Raw genomic sequence first — 16,389 nt, forward strand, 5'->3', positions numbered from 1 at the left:
ATCATTGAAGAGAAAAGGTTCAGAGCACTGTCTAGTGGGTCTAGATGACCCACCTCCCAACGTTAAAGTGTCTGGGATAGAACAAGGGTTACAACAACAACCATCCTATTCATCATGTTCCTACGGAATAAACAAAAAAATATACCTAAAAACGTTCTTCTAAAATCTACAAGCTGCATCTCTAAAAAATGATCTGTATCATAGATGTGGACAAAGTCATCACAGTCTCAGACAAAACACAAAGAACGTCCCTGACCCGTAGAACGTCCCTGACCCGTAGAACGTCCCTGACCTGAGAGACTTTAATGACCTGAAGAACGTCCCTGACCCGTAGAACGTCCCTGACCCGTAGAACGTCCCTGACCCGTAGAACGTCCCTGACCCGTAGAGCGTCCCTGACCCGTAGAACGTCCCTGACCTGAGAGACTTTAATGACCTGAAGAACGTCCCTGACCCGTAGAACGTCCCTGAGCCGTAGAACGTCCCTGACCCGTAGAACGTCCCTGAGCCGTAGAACGTCCCTGACCCGTAGAACGTCCCTGACCTGTAGAACGTCCCTGACCTGAGAGACTTTAATGACCTGAAGAACGTCCCTGACCCGTAGAACGTCCCTGACCTGTAGAACGTCCCTGACCCGTAGAACGTCCCTGACCTGAAGAACGTCCCTGAGCCGTAGAACGTCCCTGACCCGTAGAACGTCCCTGACCCGTAGAACGTCCCTGACCCGTAGAACGTCCCTGACCCGTAGCACGTCCCTGACCCGTAGAACGTCCCTGACCTGTAGAACGTCCCTGACCTGAGAGACTTTAATGACCTGAAGAACGTCCCTGACCCGTAGAACGTCCCTGACCCGTAGGACGTCCCTGACCCGTAGGACGTCCCTGACCCGTAGAACGTCCCTGACCTGTAGCAGGTCCCTGACCCGTAGAACGTCCCTGACCCGTAGAACGTCCCTGACCCGTAGAACGTCCCTGACCCGTAGAACGTCCCTGACCTGTAGAACGTCCCTGACCTGTAGAACGTCCCTGACCTGTAGAACGTCCCTGACCTGAGAGACTTTAATGACCTGAAGAACGTCCCTGACCCGTAGAACGTCCCTGACCCGTAGAACGTCCCTGACCCGTAGAACGTCCCTGACCTGTAGAACGTCCCTGACCCGTAGAACGTCCCTGACCCGTAGAACGTCCCTGACCCGTAGAACGTCCCTGACCTGTAGAACGTCCCTGACCTGTAGAACATCCCTGACCTGAGAGACTTTAATGACCTGAAGAACGTCCCTGACCCGTAGAACGTCCCTGACCTGTAGAACATCCCTGACCTGAGAGACTTTAATGACCTGAAGAACGTCCCTGAGCCCTAGAACGTCCCTGACCCGTAGAACGTCCCTGACCTGTAGAACGTCCCTGACCTGTAGAACATCCCTGACCTGAGAGACTTTAATGACCTGAAGAACGTCCCTGACCCGTAGAACGTCCCTGACCCGTAGAACGTCCCTGACCCGTAGAACGTCCCTGACCTGTAGAATGTCCCTGACCTGAGAGATTTTAATGACCTGAAGAACGTCCCTGACCCGTAGAACGTCCCTGACCTGTAGAACGTCCCTGACCCGTAGAACGTCCCTGACCTGAAGAACGTCCCTGACCCGTAGAACGTCCCTGACCTGTAGAACGTCCCTGACCCGTAGAACGTCCCTGACCCGTAGAACGTCCCTGACCCGTAGAACGTCCCTGACCCGTAGAACGTCCCTGACCCGTAGAACGTCCCTGACCCGTAGAACGTCCCTGACCTGTAGAACGTCCCTGACCTGAGAGACTTTAATGACCTGAAGAACGTCCCTGACCCGTAGAACGTCCCTGACCCGTAGGACGTCCCTGACCCGTAGAACGTCCCTGACCCGTAGAACGTCCCTGACCTGTAGAAGGTCCCTGACCCGTAGAACGTCCCTGACCCGTAGAACGTCCCTGACCCGTAGAACGTCCCTGACCCGTAGAACGTCCCTGACCTGAGAGACTTTAATGACCTGAAGAACGTCCCTGACCCGTAGAACGTCCCTGACCCGTAGAACGTCCCTGACCCGTAGAACGTCCCTGACCTGTAGAACGTCCCTGACCTGAGAGACTTTAATGACCTGAAGAACGTCCCTGACCTGTAGAACGTCCCTGACCTGAGAGACTTTAATGACCTGAAGAACGTCCCTGACCCGTAGAACGTCCCTGACCCGTAGAACGTCCCTGACCCGTAGAACGTCCCTGACCTGTAGAACGTCCCTGACCTGAGAGACTTTAATGACCTGAAGAACGTCCCTGACCCGTAGAACGTCCCTGACCCGTAGAACGTCCCTGACCCGTAGAACGTCCCTGACCTGTAGAACGTCCCTGACCTGAGAGACTTTAATGACCTGAAGAACGTCCCTGACCCGTAGAACGTCCCTGACCCGTAGAACGTCCCTGACCCGTAGAACGTCCCTGACCTGTAGAACGTCCCTGACCTGAGAGACTTTAATGACCTGAAGAACGTCCCTGACCCGTAGAACGTCCCTGACCTGTAGAACGTCCCTGACCTGAGAGACTTTAATGACCTGAAGAACGTCCGTGACCCGTAGAACGTCCCTGACCCGTAGAACGTCCCTGACCTGTAGAACGTCCCTGACCCGTAGAACGTCCCTGACCCGTAGCACGTCCCTGACCCGTAGCACGTCCCTGACCCGTAGAACGTCCCTGACCCGTAGCAGTCCCTGACCCGTAGAACGTCCCTGACCCGTAGAACGTCCCTGACCTGAGAGACTTTAATGACCTGTAGAACGTCCCTGACCCGTAGAACGTCCCTGACCCGTAGAACGTCCCTGACCCGTAGAACGTCCCTGACCCGTAGAAGGTCCCTGACCCGTAGCAGTCCCTGACCCGTAGAACGTCCCTGACCCGTAGAACGTCCCTGACCCGTAGAACGTCCCTGACCTGAGAGACTTTAATGACCTGTAGAACGTCCCTGACCCGTAGAACGTCCCTGACCCGTAGCAGTCCCTGACCCGTAGAACGTCCCTGACCCGTAGAACGTCCCTGACCCGTAGAACGTCCCTGACCCGTAGAACGTCCCTGACCCGTAGCACGTCCCTGACCCGTAGCACGTCCCTGACCCGTAGAAGGTCCCTGACCCGTAGAACGTCCCTGACCCGTAGAACGTCCCTGACCCGTAGAACGTCCCTGACCCGTAGAACGTCCCTGACCTGTAGAACGTCCCTGACCTGAGAGACTTTAATGACCTGAAGAACGTCCCTGACCTGAGAGACTTTAATGACCCGTAGAACGTCCCTGACCCGTAGAACGTCCCTGACCCTTAGAACGTCTCTGACCCTTAGAACGTCTCTGACCCTTAGAACGTCTCTGACCCGTAGAACGTCCCTGACCCGTAGAACGTCCCTGACCCGTAGCACGTCCCTGACCCGTAGCACGTCCCTGACCCGTAGAAGGTCCCTGACCCGTAGCAGTCCCTGACCCGTAGAACGTCCCTGACCCGTAGAACGTCCCTGACCCGTAGAACGTCTCTGACCCGTAGAACGTCCCTGACCTGAGAGACTTTAATGACCCGTAGAACGTCCCTGACCCGTAGAACGTCCCTGACCCTTAGAACGTCTCTGACCCTTAGAACGTCTCTGACCCTTAGAACGTCTCTGACCCGTAGAACGTCCCTGACCCGTAGAACGTCCCTGACCCGTAGAACGTCTCTGACCCGTAGAACGTCTCTGACCCGTAGAACGTCCCTGACCCGTAGAACGTCCCTGACCTGAGAGACTTTAATGACCTGAAGAACGTCCCTGACCCGTAGAACGTCCCTGACCCGTAGAACGTCTCTGACCCGTAGAACGTCTCTGACCCGTAGAACGTCCCTGACCCGTAGAACGTCCCTGACCTGAGAGACTTTAATGACCTGAAGAACGTCCCTGACCCGTAGAACGTCCCTGACCCGTAGAACGTCCCTGACCCGTAGAACGTCTCTGACCCGTAGAACGTATCTGACCCGTAGAACGTTGATCAGAAAAGCGTTCCTACTCTTGATGTGTCAGAGATTCTGGACCTGAACTTTTCATTTATTTATTATTTTCTTAATTGTTGAGGTTGAAAGAAATCCTGTTGGTGGCATAACTGCAAAGGTTGAAGGTCAGTTATGATAGAAAAATTCAAAAAGCCACTTTTTTAGTTGTATTTCTATCTTTTACTGCACCAGATCAAACGTTTCTCCTGAGCTGAAGCTGCTAATTTACCACTTTGGACATTGAGAATCCCACTGCTCACAAAAAAGCAGTTTGATGAACCTTTCTGTAAAAAAAGTTAATTTGCTGTTTGATCGTTTTATTCTGGTTTGGTGATCCGGTCAAAAGAGTAAAACGGGAAGAAAACCCTCATGGACAGACACGGCCATCAATCCGTCACTTTTAAATATTGATCACTAATAGAGCGTAACACAAATATGCTGGAGCCCACCCAGCGAGTGACAGCTGAAGGCGGGGTTCACCTGAGCACCAACGAATAAACAGATACTGCTGATTACCCAGGTAACTGTCATGAACCCCCTCCCCAACAGAAACACCGTTTAAGACTCCATCAAGTTTAATTGAAACTGTACGTCCAGCTAAGTTCAGTCTGTGACAGCTTCACTGAGGACGAACACTTCTATGCAGAGAATCCCAGCTGCAGGCTTTTGTTTTGAAAGGGCATCAGCGCTCCTGTTGTTCAGCAGAACATGACGGCGTATTCAGTCACCCTCTGGGTCTCATGAAATGTTCTGCAAGGCCGTTTCAGACTAGAAGGACATGCCGAGCCATCTGAAGGCTACGGTCCGTCTCCATGGCAACCGGATCGCTTTTCTTCAGAGCTCCCAGCAGTCTTTTGTAAAAGTGAAAACACATTTACAGTGAAAATGATGTTCGTAAATATCCGTCTGCAAAACCCACACTTAGATCTAAATCTACAGAATCCATGATTATCTGGCCAGTTTGTGGACAAAAACGGAGCGGCACATCGTTCAGGATTCATGTTCACATGTTCAGTCACCGCTGTGGGCGGAGACTTTGATCATTGATCATCGTTTGTATGTTTAAAATCCCTACATTTAAAGTTCTTCCATTCAAAGTTTCTATATTTAAAGTTTATCTGTCTGTCGTCATAAAAATATAAAGATCAAGTTAGTAAAACAAAACTATATCATCTAGAACATTAAATATAAAATGGAAGATCATGAAAACCACATTTACATTTTGTTCTATACTTCTCAGTTCATTGTAGCTAAAATTCATCTTAAGGTCTGGAAATGTTCTGGAAAACAACGTTCCACAAACATGTAAACATAAAGAAAAGAATTTAAAAAGACAAAAGAAGGTTCTACATAAAAATTAGGGCTGCACAACATGAGGAAAACTTGTGATATTGGTGATCAATATTGCCATAACCTTAATTCAATTCAATTCAATTTTATTTGTATAGCCCAAAATCACAACAACAGTCGTCTCGATGGGCTTCGAAGTGAAACATGAACTCAAAAGGATCACGAATACAAAGAGTTCAATAGGAAAATACTAAAATGAACTAACAAACTGACTAAGCTATACTGGCATCCCTGCCCTTAGACCCCCCTTATAATATGCCGTATATAAACAAAGAGCAAAACACCCAAAAACATCGTTCCTGATCGTTGCAACAGCAGAACAGCAAATGAGATCTGACAAAGAACATGCTACTGGATACGTTTTAAATCCCAAACGTTTCAAACATGATGACCAACAATCCCAGCTTTGTGTGTCTGCAGACGTAAACTCATTCATCGATTCATGATCATCCTTTAATCTACATTTCCATCGTTTCTGTCAGAATTCTCTGTTGATCAGATTCACAGCTTTGAACTGGAAAAGCCTGAAAAACCAACTTTTGTTGTGGAGCGTCTGCTCAGCAGCAGCTGGTTGTCATGACAACAACAATATGCCCATTGAGCTGCAGTGAAGAACCGACGCGATGATCTTTTCACACGCCTGAAAACTCTGAATCTCCTTTAGGACCATCAGGAACCACGAGACGAAGAAGATCTTCTGTCATATGTCAATCACAGCAATGTGAGAGCTCAAAGACGGGCCCGGTCCTCAGCAGAACTTCTCCACAACAGCAAGAGCAGCGCATGGCGTTCCATTAGAGGATTAAATGTGACATCACTGACGCTAAAGCGCTGACTTCAGGCTCGGTGAGTTTCTGTCATGATTCACTGAAGTTCTGACCCAATGTCTTTGTTTAGTGTTGTTTCTCCGACTTCCTGTTTACTTTGTTTCAGTTCAGGTCATGAATGCAGGACTTTAAGAAGACAAATCAATGAGAAACCCAAACAAACCCAAATCATTCACCTCCCGCCGCCATGCTGGAAAGCTGCTTGCCTGAAGTTGTGTTCATGAGTCAGGTTCTAGCAATGCATTGTGGTAAATGCAGTCTGCATGTCTCCTCTGCTCTGTTCAGACAGAACGTTTTAACCGTTCTCCAAATGTTCTGCAGCTGGATTCTGGGATGACGGAGGGTCTTCAGTGTGTCACACATTTAACAACATCTGGAAAAAACAAATCACCAATAAACTTTAAAAACCGCCAAACTTGAGCCTTTCTACAGGCGACCTGTTCTGTTGTTTTGTTTTAGGCCTGCTGAACAGAACCATGAGAAGAACCAGAGACAGCAGGACGGACCATCAGAACCATTAGAACATGGACATCAGGCTGCAACACAAAAGCCAGTTCCATCAGTCTTCTGGTAGCAGCTGGTCAGCGGTTCTGATGCTACGTCCACGCCGGGCACGTGATGCGACCCGGTACTAGCAGACATGCGGTAGCATCAAGCCCGGGGGACATTGTACGCTGAAGGCGCGGACCTGATACCCCCTACAGTTGGAGGCGTGCGTGTGTGGGCGGAGCATGTACCTCTATCTTGTAGGTCTGGTCATGCCGGACCGTCTCTCCGCTCCTCAGGGTCTTGGTGAAGGAAAACTCTGCGGTGGGTTCACCTCCTCCTCTGACTTCCTGTCCCTCCACAGACCGCTCCAGCTCGTCCTCCACCCTCCCCTGGGAATCTCCTCCAGAGTCTTCATCTGCTTTCTTCTTCTTCTTCTTCTTCTGCTTCTTCTGGGAGTCTGCGTGAGCTTTTCTTTGACGGTACTCTGCCAGCTGGACGAAGCAGAAAGTCAGAGATTTCATTCAAGAAATGCTAACAAATGTATTTATGTCACTGAAGGACCAGCATGTTCTACATTAGAGTCTCTGAGAGCCTCGGTTTAGACCTGCGGTCGTCTGACCCACATCTGAACCGTTGAGACGATTCTCCTTCCTCCCTAAATCCAAACACCACCAGCATCTAACTCCACCCACCCAAGAAGAAAAGACCACCAACTTACTGTTAAGCGGTAGAGTTTAGCGATACTCAAGCGAAACATTTTATGGCTCCATAACAGGCAGCGTCCTTCCTCTGAATGAACCCCCCCCCCTCGGGTCCCTATGACCAAACAAGCCTCTGGCCGCGCCGGGCGCTAATCCCCACTTAAGAGATTTTCTCACTGCAGGAGGCGGACGCACAGCAGCAGCTTCTCCAGGGAGGGGGTCCATGAAGACGCCCCACTCTCATCAAATACCGTTTATGTTTTTTATGCTTTATGTTTCACTGTCCCTCATCATCTTCATCATCTTCATCATCATCATCAGAGTTTGAATCACCTTCAGCCATAAACCCAAACCCCTACATGTTCTCCTCCAGATCCCAGCCTGGTTCTCCTGTTGGAACACGCATACATGTGTGGAACATGTGTCACATGTGACATCACACCTTCAGGACAAACAGCATCATCACAACAGGCTTCTGTTCCAACTGCATGAGGGGGGTCGTCTCCCGGGACCCTGATGGTTCCTCCAGAGCGCCGTTCCTCGTGGACGGCAGCAAACGCGTCACCTGAGCTGCTCCACCAGCCGGGATCACCTGTGCCACCTGTCACCTCTGGGTTTTAACCCACAAGCTGTTGTCACGGTAACCGTCTCAATGCTCTGTCTCCTGTCTGCAATATGTCCCCACAGCATGTGGGAGGTTTCACAGGTATGTGTGCGACTCGTCTGGGGTCTGATGGTTAGTGGAGGCAGGAGGAGCAGATGCTCATCATTACGACCCTTCAGTGACGTCCAGGTGAGTCTGGAAGGTGAGTTCTGAAGGCAGGAACGTGTTGGAACACAGCGGGGGAAAAGGCAAACCACCAAAAGTCATTTTCATGACGTTTGCAGCAACATTTCAGCCCAAATATCAGCAGATGGAGCTGCTCCCCTCAGCTGTAGAAACTCTCCAAAGATATAAAAGTCCATTTCAGACTTTGACTCTCATTTGCTCAGACGTTCTGGATGCTCTGGACGTCCTGTACGTCCTGGTTAGAGCATATGATCATAGTTTGGCAACGCTGCACAGCAGGTCTCAGGCTGACCCAAAGGGGTGTCAGTGGGTGTTTCCGTGTCTCTACACAGAGCATCTCAAAGGACGCTAGAACCTCCACCGCTCACGTTCTCAGTGTTCTCTGCGCCCACAGGACACACAACAGCACCAGCGGCCTCACAAATGAGCACGCCGTGGAGCTGCCAGGGTTTTGGATGTCACCGAGCGGCTTATCACTGCGAGCTGCCCTATTTGGCAGAGAGGACTCAGCATATGGAGAACCGGAGGACGGCGAGCTGCACCGCCATCTGTGAAACAGCCACTACGGAGGTGCGTCACCATCTGCTGCCGGACATCTTTGACACGTTTTCCTTACAGTTTTCAAACACAGATTCCAGAGTGATAGAGGGCCGCTGACAGATGAAGGGGGCGTGGCTAGCTCCTCAGGGCCTTCGCTGAGGGGTGGAGTCTGCTGACGACCACCGTTTCATCTAAAGTCTCCAAAGGTCACATGGGCTCCTTCAGAACGGCGCCGTCTCCACACAGGACACTTCCTGAGGGGGCGGCGTTCAGACAGCAGAGGAAACCTCAGAGAACAACCACCAAACTGTTCTGCAACACAAATGACTTCCTCTCATCTGCAATGAAGTTATGAGAACAGAATCATCCTGGGGGGGCAAACCACAGCCTGGGGGGGAACCTTTAAATCTGGCCCTTTAAAATAGTATAAACCCCATTGATTATGCTTTTAAATGCTTCATTTTCTCTGTAATGATGGTGGATGCTGCTCTACACATGTTTAGGTGCAGAAAGGCTTTCTGCATCCATGTGATGCTGGAAGATTTTGCTGATGTTCATCTGTGTTTTTCAAGTCAGAAAGTCCTTTTTCCCATCATTCCAACAGCACACGAATGCAGCATTTCTCTGAGCCTTTTTACCTGCAGGACATCGACCCTTTGGTGCAATTGGTGGTAAAATGGTAAATGGTAGATGGCGTATATAGCGCCTTTCTTCCTACAAGGACAAAGCGCTTTACAGTCACACACACATTCACACACTGATGGCGGCTCCGCTGCCAAACACAGGCGCCCGCCTACCACCAGAGGCAAGGGGGGGTTCAGTGTCTTGCCCACGGACACTTCGACTCATGGGCGTGCAAGGCGGGAATCGAACCTGCAATCTTACGATCATGGGTCGACCGCCCTACCGCTGCACCACGGCCGCCCCAACAGTGTGAACAAAGTCAGAGTTTTAAAATAAAAGCTCTTAAATGTTCTGTTTCATGTTTCTCTACCAAAGTTAAAGCGTGTTTTTGTCCAGACTTCATGAAATTTTATAAAGTGGATTATCAAAACACGACACAGATCTCAGCAAACCTCCGCAGAGGCGTTGGTCAGGGTCACCTACGAGAAGACCATAAGGATCTACTATACATCCTCCGATGTGGGCGGCTCTTTGGGTCACATGATCAGTGGGGGGTCATGTGACCCAAAGAGCCGCACATCCATCTCTCCAGGAAAGATGAAAGAAAGCCTGTTCCATCACAGCGATGCTCTCAGAGCACAAAGTCAAGTGGTTAGGGCAGAGCCCGCATGTAAGTGGTAGGGGGCGTGGCCTCCCCATTGGTGAGAGTGGTTGCCATAGAAACGATGACTCAGACCAACTCAGAGCAATCACTGCTTACTGACCAGTCTGGCTCCAGAAATGGTGACTGCATTGGCTTCATTTGCTTGGAGCCCCCAGTGGGTCACATGACTTCTGCCCATCTCTGAGATCAGACACAATGACATCCACACTGTGGTAAAGTTTAGTTCTTTTTTTTATGACTTAGTTTGCGTTAGAATTTGTGAGGTCGTCCATCAGCTGCAAACACGTTGATCCACAGCAGACATCAGAAAATAGTCTGCATCACCCAAACCTGCTCTTCATCACCAAACAGAGGATGACTCTGATCTGCAGTCCTGAGTCTACATCAATATTATAGTAAGACTGAGTTTCTGTGATTCCACCAGAAGATACAAGATTCATCCGACGAAGCCAATGATTCCACTTCCTCCCATTTAGATTTTTCAAACTAAAACACTTCTGCTGTTAGATTTTCATGTTAGAAATCCTAAAATTCCTTCCTGATGAGGATTTCTACCACATTTCCACAAACACTGTTCAATCCATCACTTCCATGTGAAAAACCGTTGCTGGATTAAGACGAGAACGTTTGTTTGTTGACTACAGAACATTGACATTACAGTAAATAGATAGACAGATAGATGACTTTATTATTCCCACAATGGGGAAATTTCATTTATCTGTGGCAGCAAAACGACATTCAGACATAATCTATATAATATAACATCAGAAAAGGACATCACAAATGACAATCATATTAAATAATAAAACATTATTATCAAAAATGAGATCCTTATTAAATAAATAAATAAATATTCAATAAATAAATACAGCTGCAAAAGTGTAAAAAAAAAAAAGGTTCCCTCCTCAAAATAGAACAACTAAATCCAGACGGTTCCTCTTCATCCTGACGTTCTGTTCCTGTACCACGATAACCATCACATTTTTACTGATGGTCCCTCTCTAAAAGGCCTGGATGTCAGATTATCAGAACCTGTCAGATTATCTCATCTAATAAATCATCCAGAAAAGCAGAGCAACAATCTTTTATTTTGAAATTCCAGAGGTTGTGGAAGGAAACTAAGCGGTTCTAAACCTGTGACGGCGTTTTCCTGAGCTCCAGCTGAGGGATGACCCATTTAGTCCCAGATTAAGAAGATCAACCACCGTCTAAACCTGCAGGAGAACCGGAGAGCGCCGCTGACCTTTGAGGTGACGGCGTCCTCATCAGCTGACATTGAAGGGAACAGTAGGTTCATTTAAGTACTAGAACCTCAGAACCATCATGGAGTTCATTTCTCTTTCTGATGACATCACAGCGTCATCAGAGCATCTATACATGACCCCTAACTGTGATGTCACTGATGACATCATCATGCAAACTGAATCTGACGTGGGGCTTTTATTGGTTTATTTTTAAATCACTTGTAGTTTCCTTCACCTGTCCCCCCGCCCCTCAAAAAGATCATCATCCACATCTGCACACGACACACTAAAACGAGGCGGCGTGGTGGTTTCCCTTCTCCTTTCAGGCTGATCCATAAAATCTACAGATCTGAGCGTGAACGGCACCAACGTAGACTGAGAGCCAGAGGGTTCCTGTGGTTCTGTAGAGAACCATCATGTCACTAGAAATGAGGACCCTCCAGGTGTTCTGACAGAGTATCTGTCTGTCAGTAGAGAACCACAGGAAGAGTTCCTAAGAGTTCCTTAAGAAGTCTCCAGCTTGTTCAGAACGCAGCAGCTAGATTGTTAGCAGGAACCAGCAGAAGAGATCACATCACTCCTGTGTTAGTTTCACTTCACTGGATCCCAGTTGATTCCAGAATCAAGTTCAAGATCCTCCTGTTAACCTATAAGGCCTTACATGGAATGGCCCCGTCCTATATTAAGGACCTCATAGTCCCTTACCATCCAATCAGAACACTTCACTCACTAAATGCAGGACTGCTTGTGGTTCCTAGAATTAGTAAAAGTACGGTTGGAGGTAGAGCGTTTAGCCACCAAGCCCCTGTCTTATGGAATAAACTCCCAGCTCATGGAAGAGAGGCCGACTCAGTTTCTACATTCAAAGTTAGACTGAAAACATTCCTCTGTGGACAGGCTTATTGTCAGACTAGTTAGTATTCAGAGATTATTTAACTTAATGTTAATTTGTTTAAATTAAACTTAATAATAACTATTTCTTTTAAAAGGCTGCTAGAAGTTGAAGCTGGGGTAACTATGGTGCACTGGGGTTCTGTCCTCTTTTCTCATCTACTTCTACCCTTCCTCTCCTCTATTCTTGATCATTATTCATCATTTAGTTCTCCATGCCTCTGTTTGGTGCAGTGATTCATGTATTGTCCCACTTTTCCCTCCTGGGGAGTGGGAGTGCTTCCAGACTCCAGTTTGCTCATCCGTGCTCCTGTACCTGACCGTTTACCTCGCCTTTGCTCCTGCTCCTACACCTGGCTGTGGTTCCTGTCTCCGGCTCGACTCGCCCCCTGACTGTCCCCCCAACCACGGCTGGATGAAGCTCGTCTGCTGGACTTTATATGTGTAGTTGTAGATTTAGATAAGTTAATTCTTCTCTAAGAGTTCTGGTAAATTGCCTGTCCGTCCTGGGGGAGGATCCCTCCTTCATGTGGGCACCCCTGAGGTTTCTTCGTTTTTTCCGGAATCCGTTTTTTTGGGAGTTTTTCCTTACCGCGAAGGGGGGTCTAAGGGCAGGGATGCCAGTATAGCTTAGTCAGTTTGTTAGTTCATTTTAGTATTTTCCTATTGAACTCTTTGTATTCGTGATCCTTTTGAGTTCATGTTTCACATCGAAGCCCATCGAGACGACTGTTGTTGTGATTTTGGGCTATACAAATAAAATTATAGTGACTTGAATTAGAACCATCATGGCACTAGAAGTGAGGATCCTCCAGGTGTTCTCACTGGGTTCTAACAGGCAGTGGCGGTTCTACCCTGAATTACTCCCCGGGCGAGACCCTCCTCTGGCGCCCCCCCCCCCCCCCCCCCCCCCCCCCAATCGAGCCACTTTGTCCATTTATTGTAACTGAAAATACAGTTAGGAAATATTTAATCAAACACAAATAATCTGAAATAAATATAAACTACAAATCACACTAATAATACACTAGAATAAATGTAACTGCAGCACTAAGAACAGAAAACACTAACTAAAACCTAACCTTTGTGGCCTTCCTGATGCAAGCTTGTCAATAACGTCATCATATGAAATCTGCTCCCCCCCTGAATGATTGATACTAACAACAGCAGGTTAGTGAGTTGCTCCTGAGACATTGGTGATCTCAGGTATGACTTGATCAACTGGAGTTTTGAAAAGCTAACAACAGCAGCAGCAGCAGCAGCAGCAGCAGCAGCAGCAGCAGCAGCAGCAGCAGCAGCAGCAGCAGCAGCAGCAGCAGCAGCAGCAGCAGCAGCAGCAGCAGCATGCTACCATCACAGCTTATTTAACATTATGAACTAATATACAACAATGAAACACAACAAAAACTTTGTGTTACAGCAGACAGACACACGAATCATAACTAATGTTACAAGTTAAGGCAGAGCAAACATTTAAGAATAAATATCTTAAAAATGACGTTATTTGCAATATTTGGGCCTCCTTCAGTTTTGCTCATGATAGACCAAACAAGAGATTTTTCATCTGCAACGTTGTTGTTGTAGGGCAGATAGCATTCGAATTTAAAAAACGTGCATCTAGCTATGCTATATTACCCTTTTCTTTGTCTCTTTTCTCCTCTTCTTCTCTTTTCTTTCCTAATTGGGCACCAGCTTTGACCTTTTTTCTCCATATTTCAGATGCTTTTGCATTTAGCATAAATGTCCTGACATAGGTATCAAGTCTGTCGACTAAACCAACTGTCATCTAAGTGAAGAATTGTTTTTGTTTTCCCATTTTGTATTTGGGCATTTCATACAAAAATAACCAAAAAAGCATGATTTTTTTATACCCGCAGCCCCCCGTTCGTCAAACATTTCCAGCAGGAGCGCGTGCAGCTGCACCCAGGGGCGCCAATTCGCTACATGGCGGCGCAATTTTTATTTTTTCATCAAGCACTGAGCCGCGGCCCGCGACCGTTGCCCCCCTGGAAGAAGATCCAGCCAGGTTTGCGCATGCGTTTTGCGCTCCGTGCTCACCTCTCAGGCTGCACCCTTCACCCCGCGCCCCCTCCCTTCTCCTTCTTCACCCCGCGCCCCCTCCCTTCTCCTTCCCACACACATTTGCGTCTACTTCTCAAAGACAGGAGGGAGCGCAGCTGCGGGGCGGGGGCGCAGCCAGGTTTCAGGCTGTTACAAACTCTGTGATATAAGTAAACCAATAGTGGTGCATAAAGTATTTTACAAGAGCTGAGCCGCTGACGCCGCCCCTCCGTCATTTTTCCGCCCCGGGCGATCGCCCGTATGGCCCGTGCCTAAAACCGCTACTGCTAACAGGGTTCCTGTGGTTCTGTCAGTAGAACACCGGTGGAGCAGCAGCTCCTCATTAGCTCGTCCTGCTAATCCTGTTCCACCAGCCTGTAGTTCCCGTCAGAAAGAGTCTATCAGCTCCCTGTTTTCAGACGTTTTTGGTGAACCTGCGCGCGCTCACCTCCACCTGGCAGGTGACCGTGATACAAACGACAAACCAATAAAAACAGTAGAAGAACCGCGGAGCGTCTGGATGACAAAGGCTCCAGCAGCTAGCCCTGGCCATGCTAACACCCGGCTGTCAGACAGGGGAGCGCGTGACAGCTGAGCGGGGGGCACGCGGGACCCCCCCGTCCCGACAGCTGACAGCGCGAGCCACAAGGAAACAAGTGACTGTGGTCCCGAGTCAGAAAGTTCTCCGCGCGACTCGGAGTCGGCGCTTCCAGCCCCTCGTACCTTGGCTTTGCCCGCCTCCAGCTTCTTCTGCCGCTCCTCGTCCTCCATGCTCGCGGCCCCGGCGGCTAGAACCAGAGAGAACCCGCTTCAGACCAAACCCACATGAACGAGACCCGAACGGCGCTCCGCGAGCTCGCAGCCCGCCCTCACAGACGGGCAGCGCGAACTCGCTCTGCTTGTTGGCAGCCCGCCGCCATGTTTTCCACGTAAACATGAGACGGCGACGGTGACGTCTGGTAGGTGGACTTTAGCCACGCCCACTGCTACTTCACTGGCGGACACTTCACGGAGCGTCAGAAAAAAGACTTTCTGTCAGAAAAATGGTTTTTCTGTCGGTCTTTCTTTACTTTTATGACTTATTTACAAACTGTTTATTATAGTTGTTGTTATATTGGAAATTTTAAACCTAAGCATTTTACAGAAAACGTGAATTTAGTGTATTTTTTTCTCAATGCGAAATTTGTATTTTAAAAAGTCAAACATCAGGAAGACGCTCAGTTCATGTTTGCCAGGATTAAATTTTATTCTTAATTCTGTACCTGAGATTTTTCTCCTCCAACTTCTTAGTTTTTGTTTAAAGTGCAATAAAAAAATGAGCTATTAAGCTGCATTCTGGTGCAAGCATCCATGCTTTTTAAGCGTAATGTATTTGTACGCTGTCCCAATCAATAAACAATCAATAAATAAACAAACTAACAAAAGAGTTGGCTTAAATATAACACCAAGAAACATTTGCTTTATTATCTATGAAGCTGTTCACTTTTGAGTTCATTTATTTCTTTTGATCAGATTACAGTTGTCCTTTTTATGTGTTTTATCAAATATCTATTTGTATTAAAATCTTATAAGACTCTGCAAATTACATCAGGAATAAATGTGTTTATTTTTTAACAAACAGATCTGTGAAATTTTATGTTAAAGTCAACATTTTCGCTAACTCAGCTGGACAGAAGCAGAGGTCAAATTCAAAGCTAGCATGAATCTGGTGGACAGGTAAAAGGCCATGAAAGTCATGGGAAATGTGAAAAGAATAAATAGTTTGATAGAAATGTTCCTCTTTTGTGATCAGGCAAACAAAAAACTATTTTACGTTTATTCATAGACCATTCTGGATGATCAGATGACAAATCATAAACTATTAAAACTTCCTCCAGAATAACTTCTTTGTCACCATAAATGCTGTCAAAGTGCCCTTCACTGAAAACCTCAGCTCCAAACATTTGTTCCTCCTGAATTGGGAACGTACCTGCAGCACCCGTCGGTGACGGCGCTCTGGGTCTCCGGCTGACCGGAACTGAGCAGCTTATAGTCTGGCAGATCCTAAACTCTACTCTCCTTTTGGACATTTTTACCGACTGGCTCTGACCCGAGAGCAGCAGCTGTCCGCGAGTAACTAAAACTCTCTGAAGTTTGGTCAGTTTCTGAATTATTCATTTCTTCAGGGAGCAGGCTGGGT

General features: G+C 48.0%; 1 protein-coding gene across 8 annotated transcripts in view; it reads right to left on the bottom strand.

The window, feature by feature from the left end:
- akap9 (A kinase (PRKA) anchor protein 9) overlaps window positions 1-15,203 on the bottom strand; it is a 62,852-nt gene extending 47,649 nt beyond the window's left edge. For 6 of the 8 annotated variants that reach the window (XM_023960258.2, XM_023960256.2, XM_023960255.2 and 3 more), the window contains exons 1-2: window positions 14,934-15,203; window positions 6,944-7,186 (exon numbers count right to left, since the gene is read on the bottom strand). In XM_023960258.2, coding sequence (XP_023816026.1) covers window positions 6,944-7,186; window positions 14,934-14,981 — 291 coding nt within the window. In that variant the 5' untranslated portion in view covers window positions 14,982-15,203. Of the gene's footprint in view, window positions 1-6,943; window positions 7,187-7,413; window positions 7,498-14,933 lie in introns of those variants that run through there. The other 2 variants (XM_078955191.1, XM_023960254.2) reach the window with 1 other exon arrangement.
- Between the last annotated feature and the right edge of the window lie 1,186 nt (window positions 15,204-16,389).

This window comes from Oryzias latipes, chromosome 11, assembly GCF_053564925.1.
Source record: "Oryzias latipes strain Hd-rR chromosome 11, Olatipes_Hd-rR_3.1".
Taxonomy (NCBI): Eukaryota; Metazoa; Chordata; class Actinopteri; order Beloniformes; family Adrianichthyidae; genus Oryzias; species Oryzias latipes.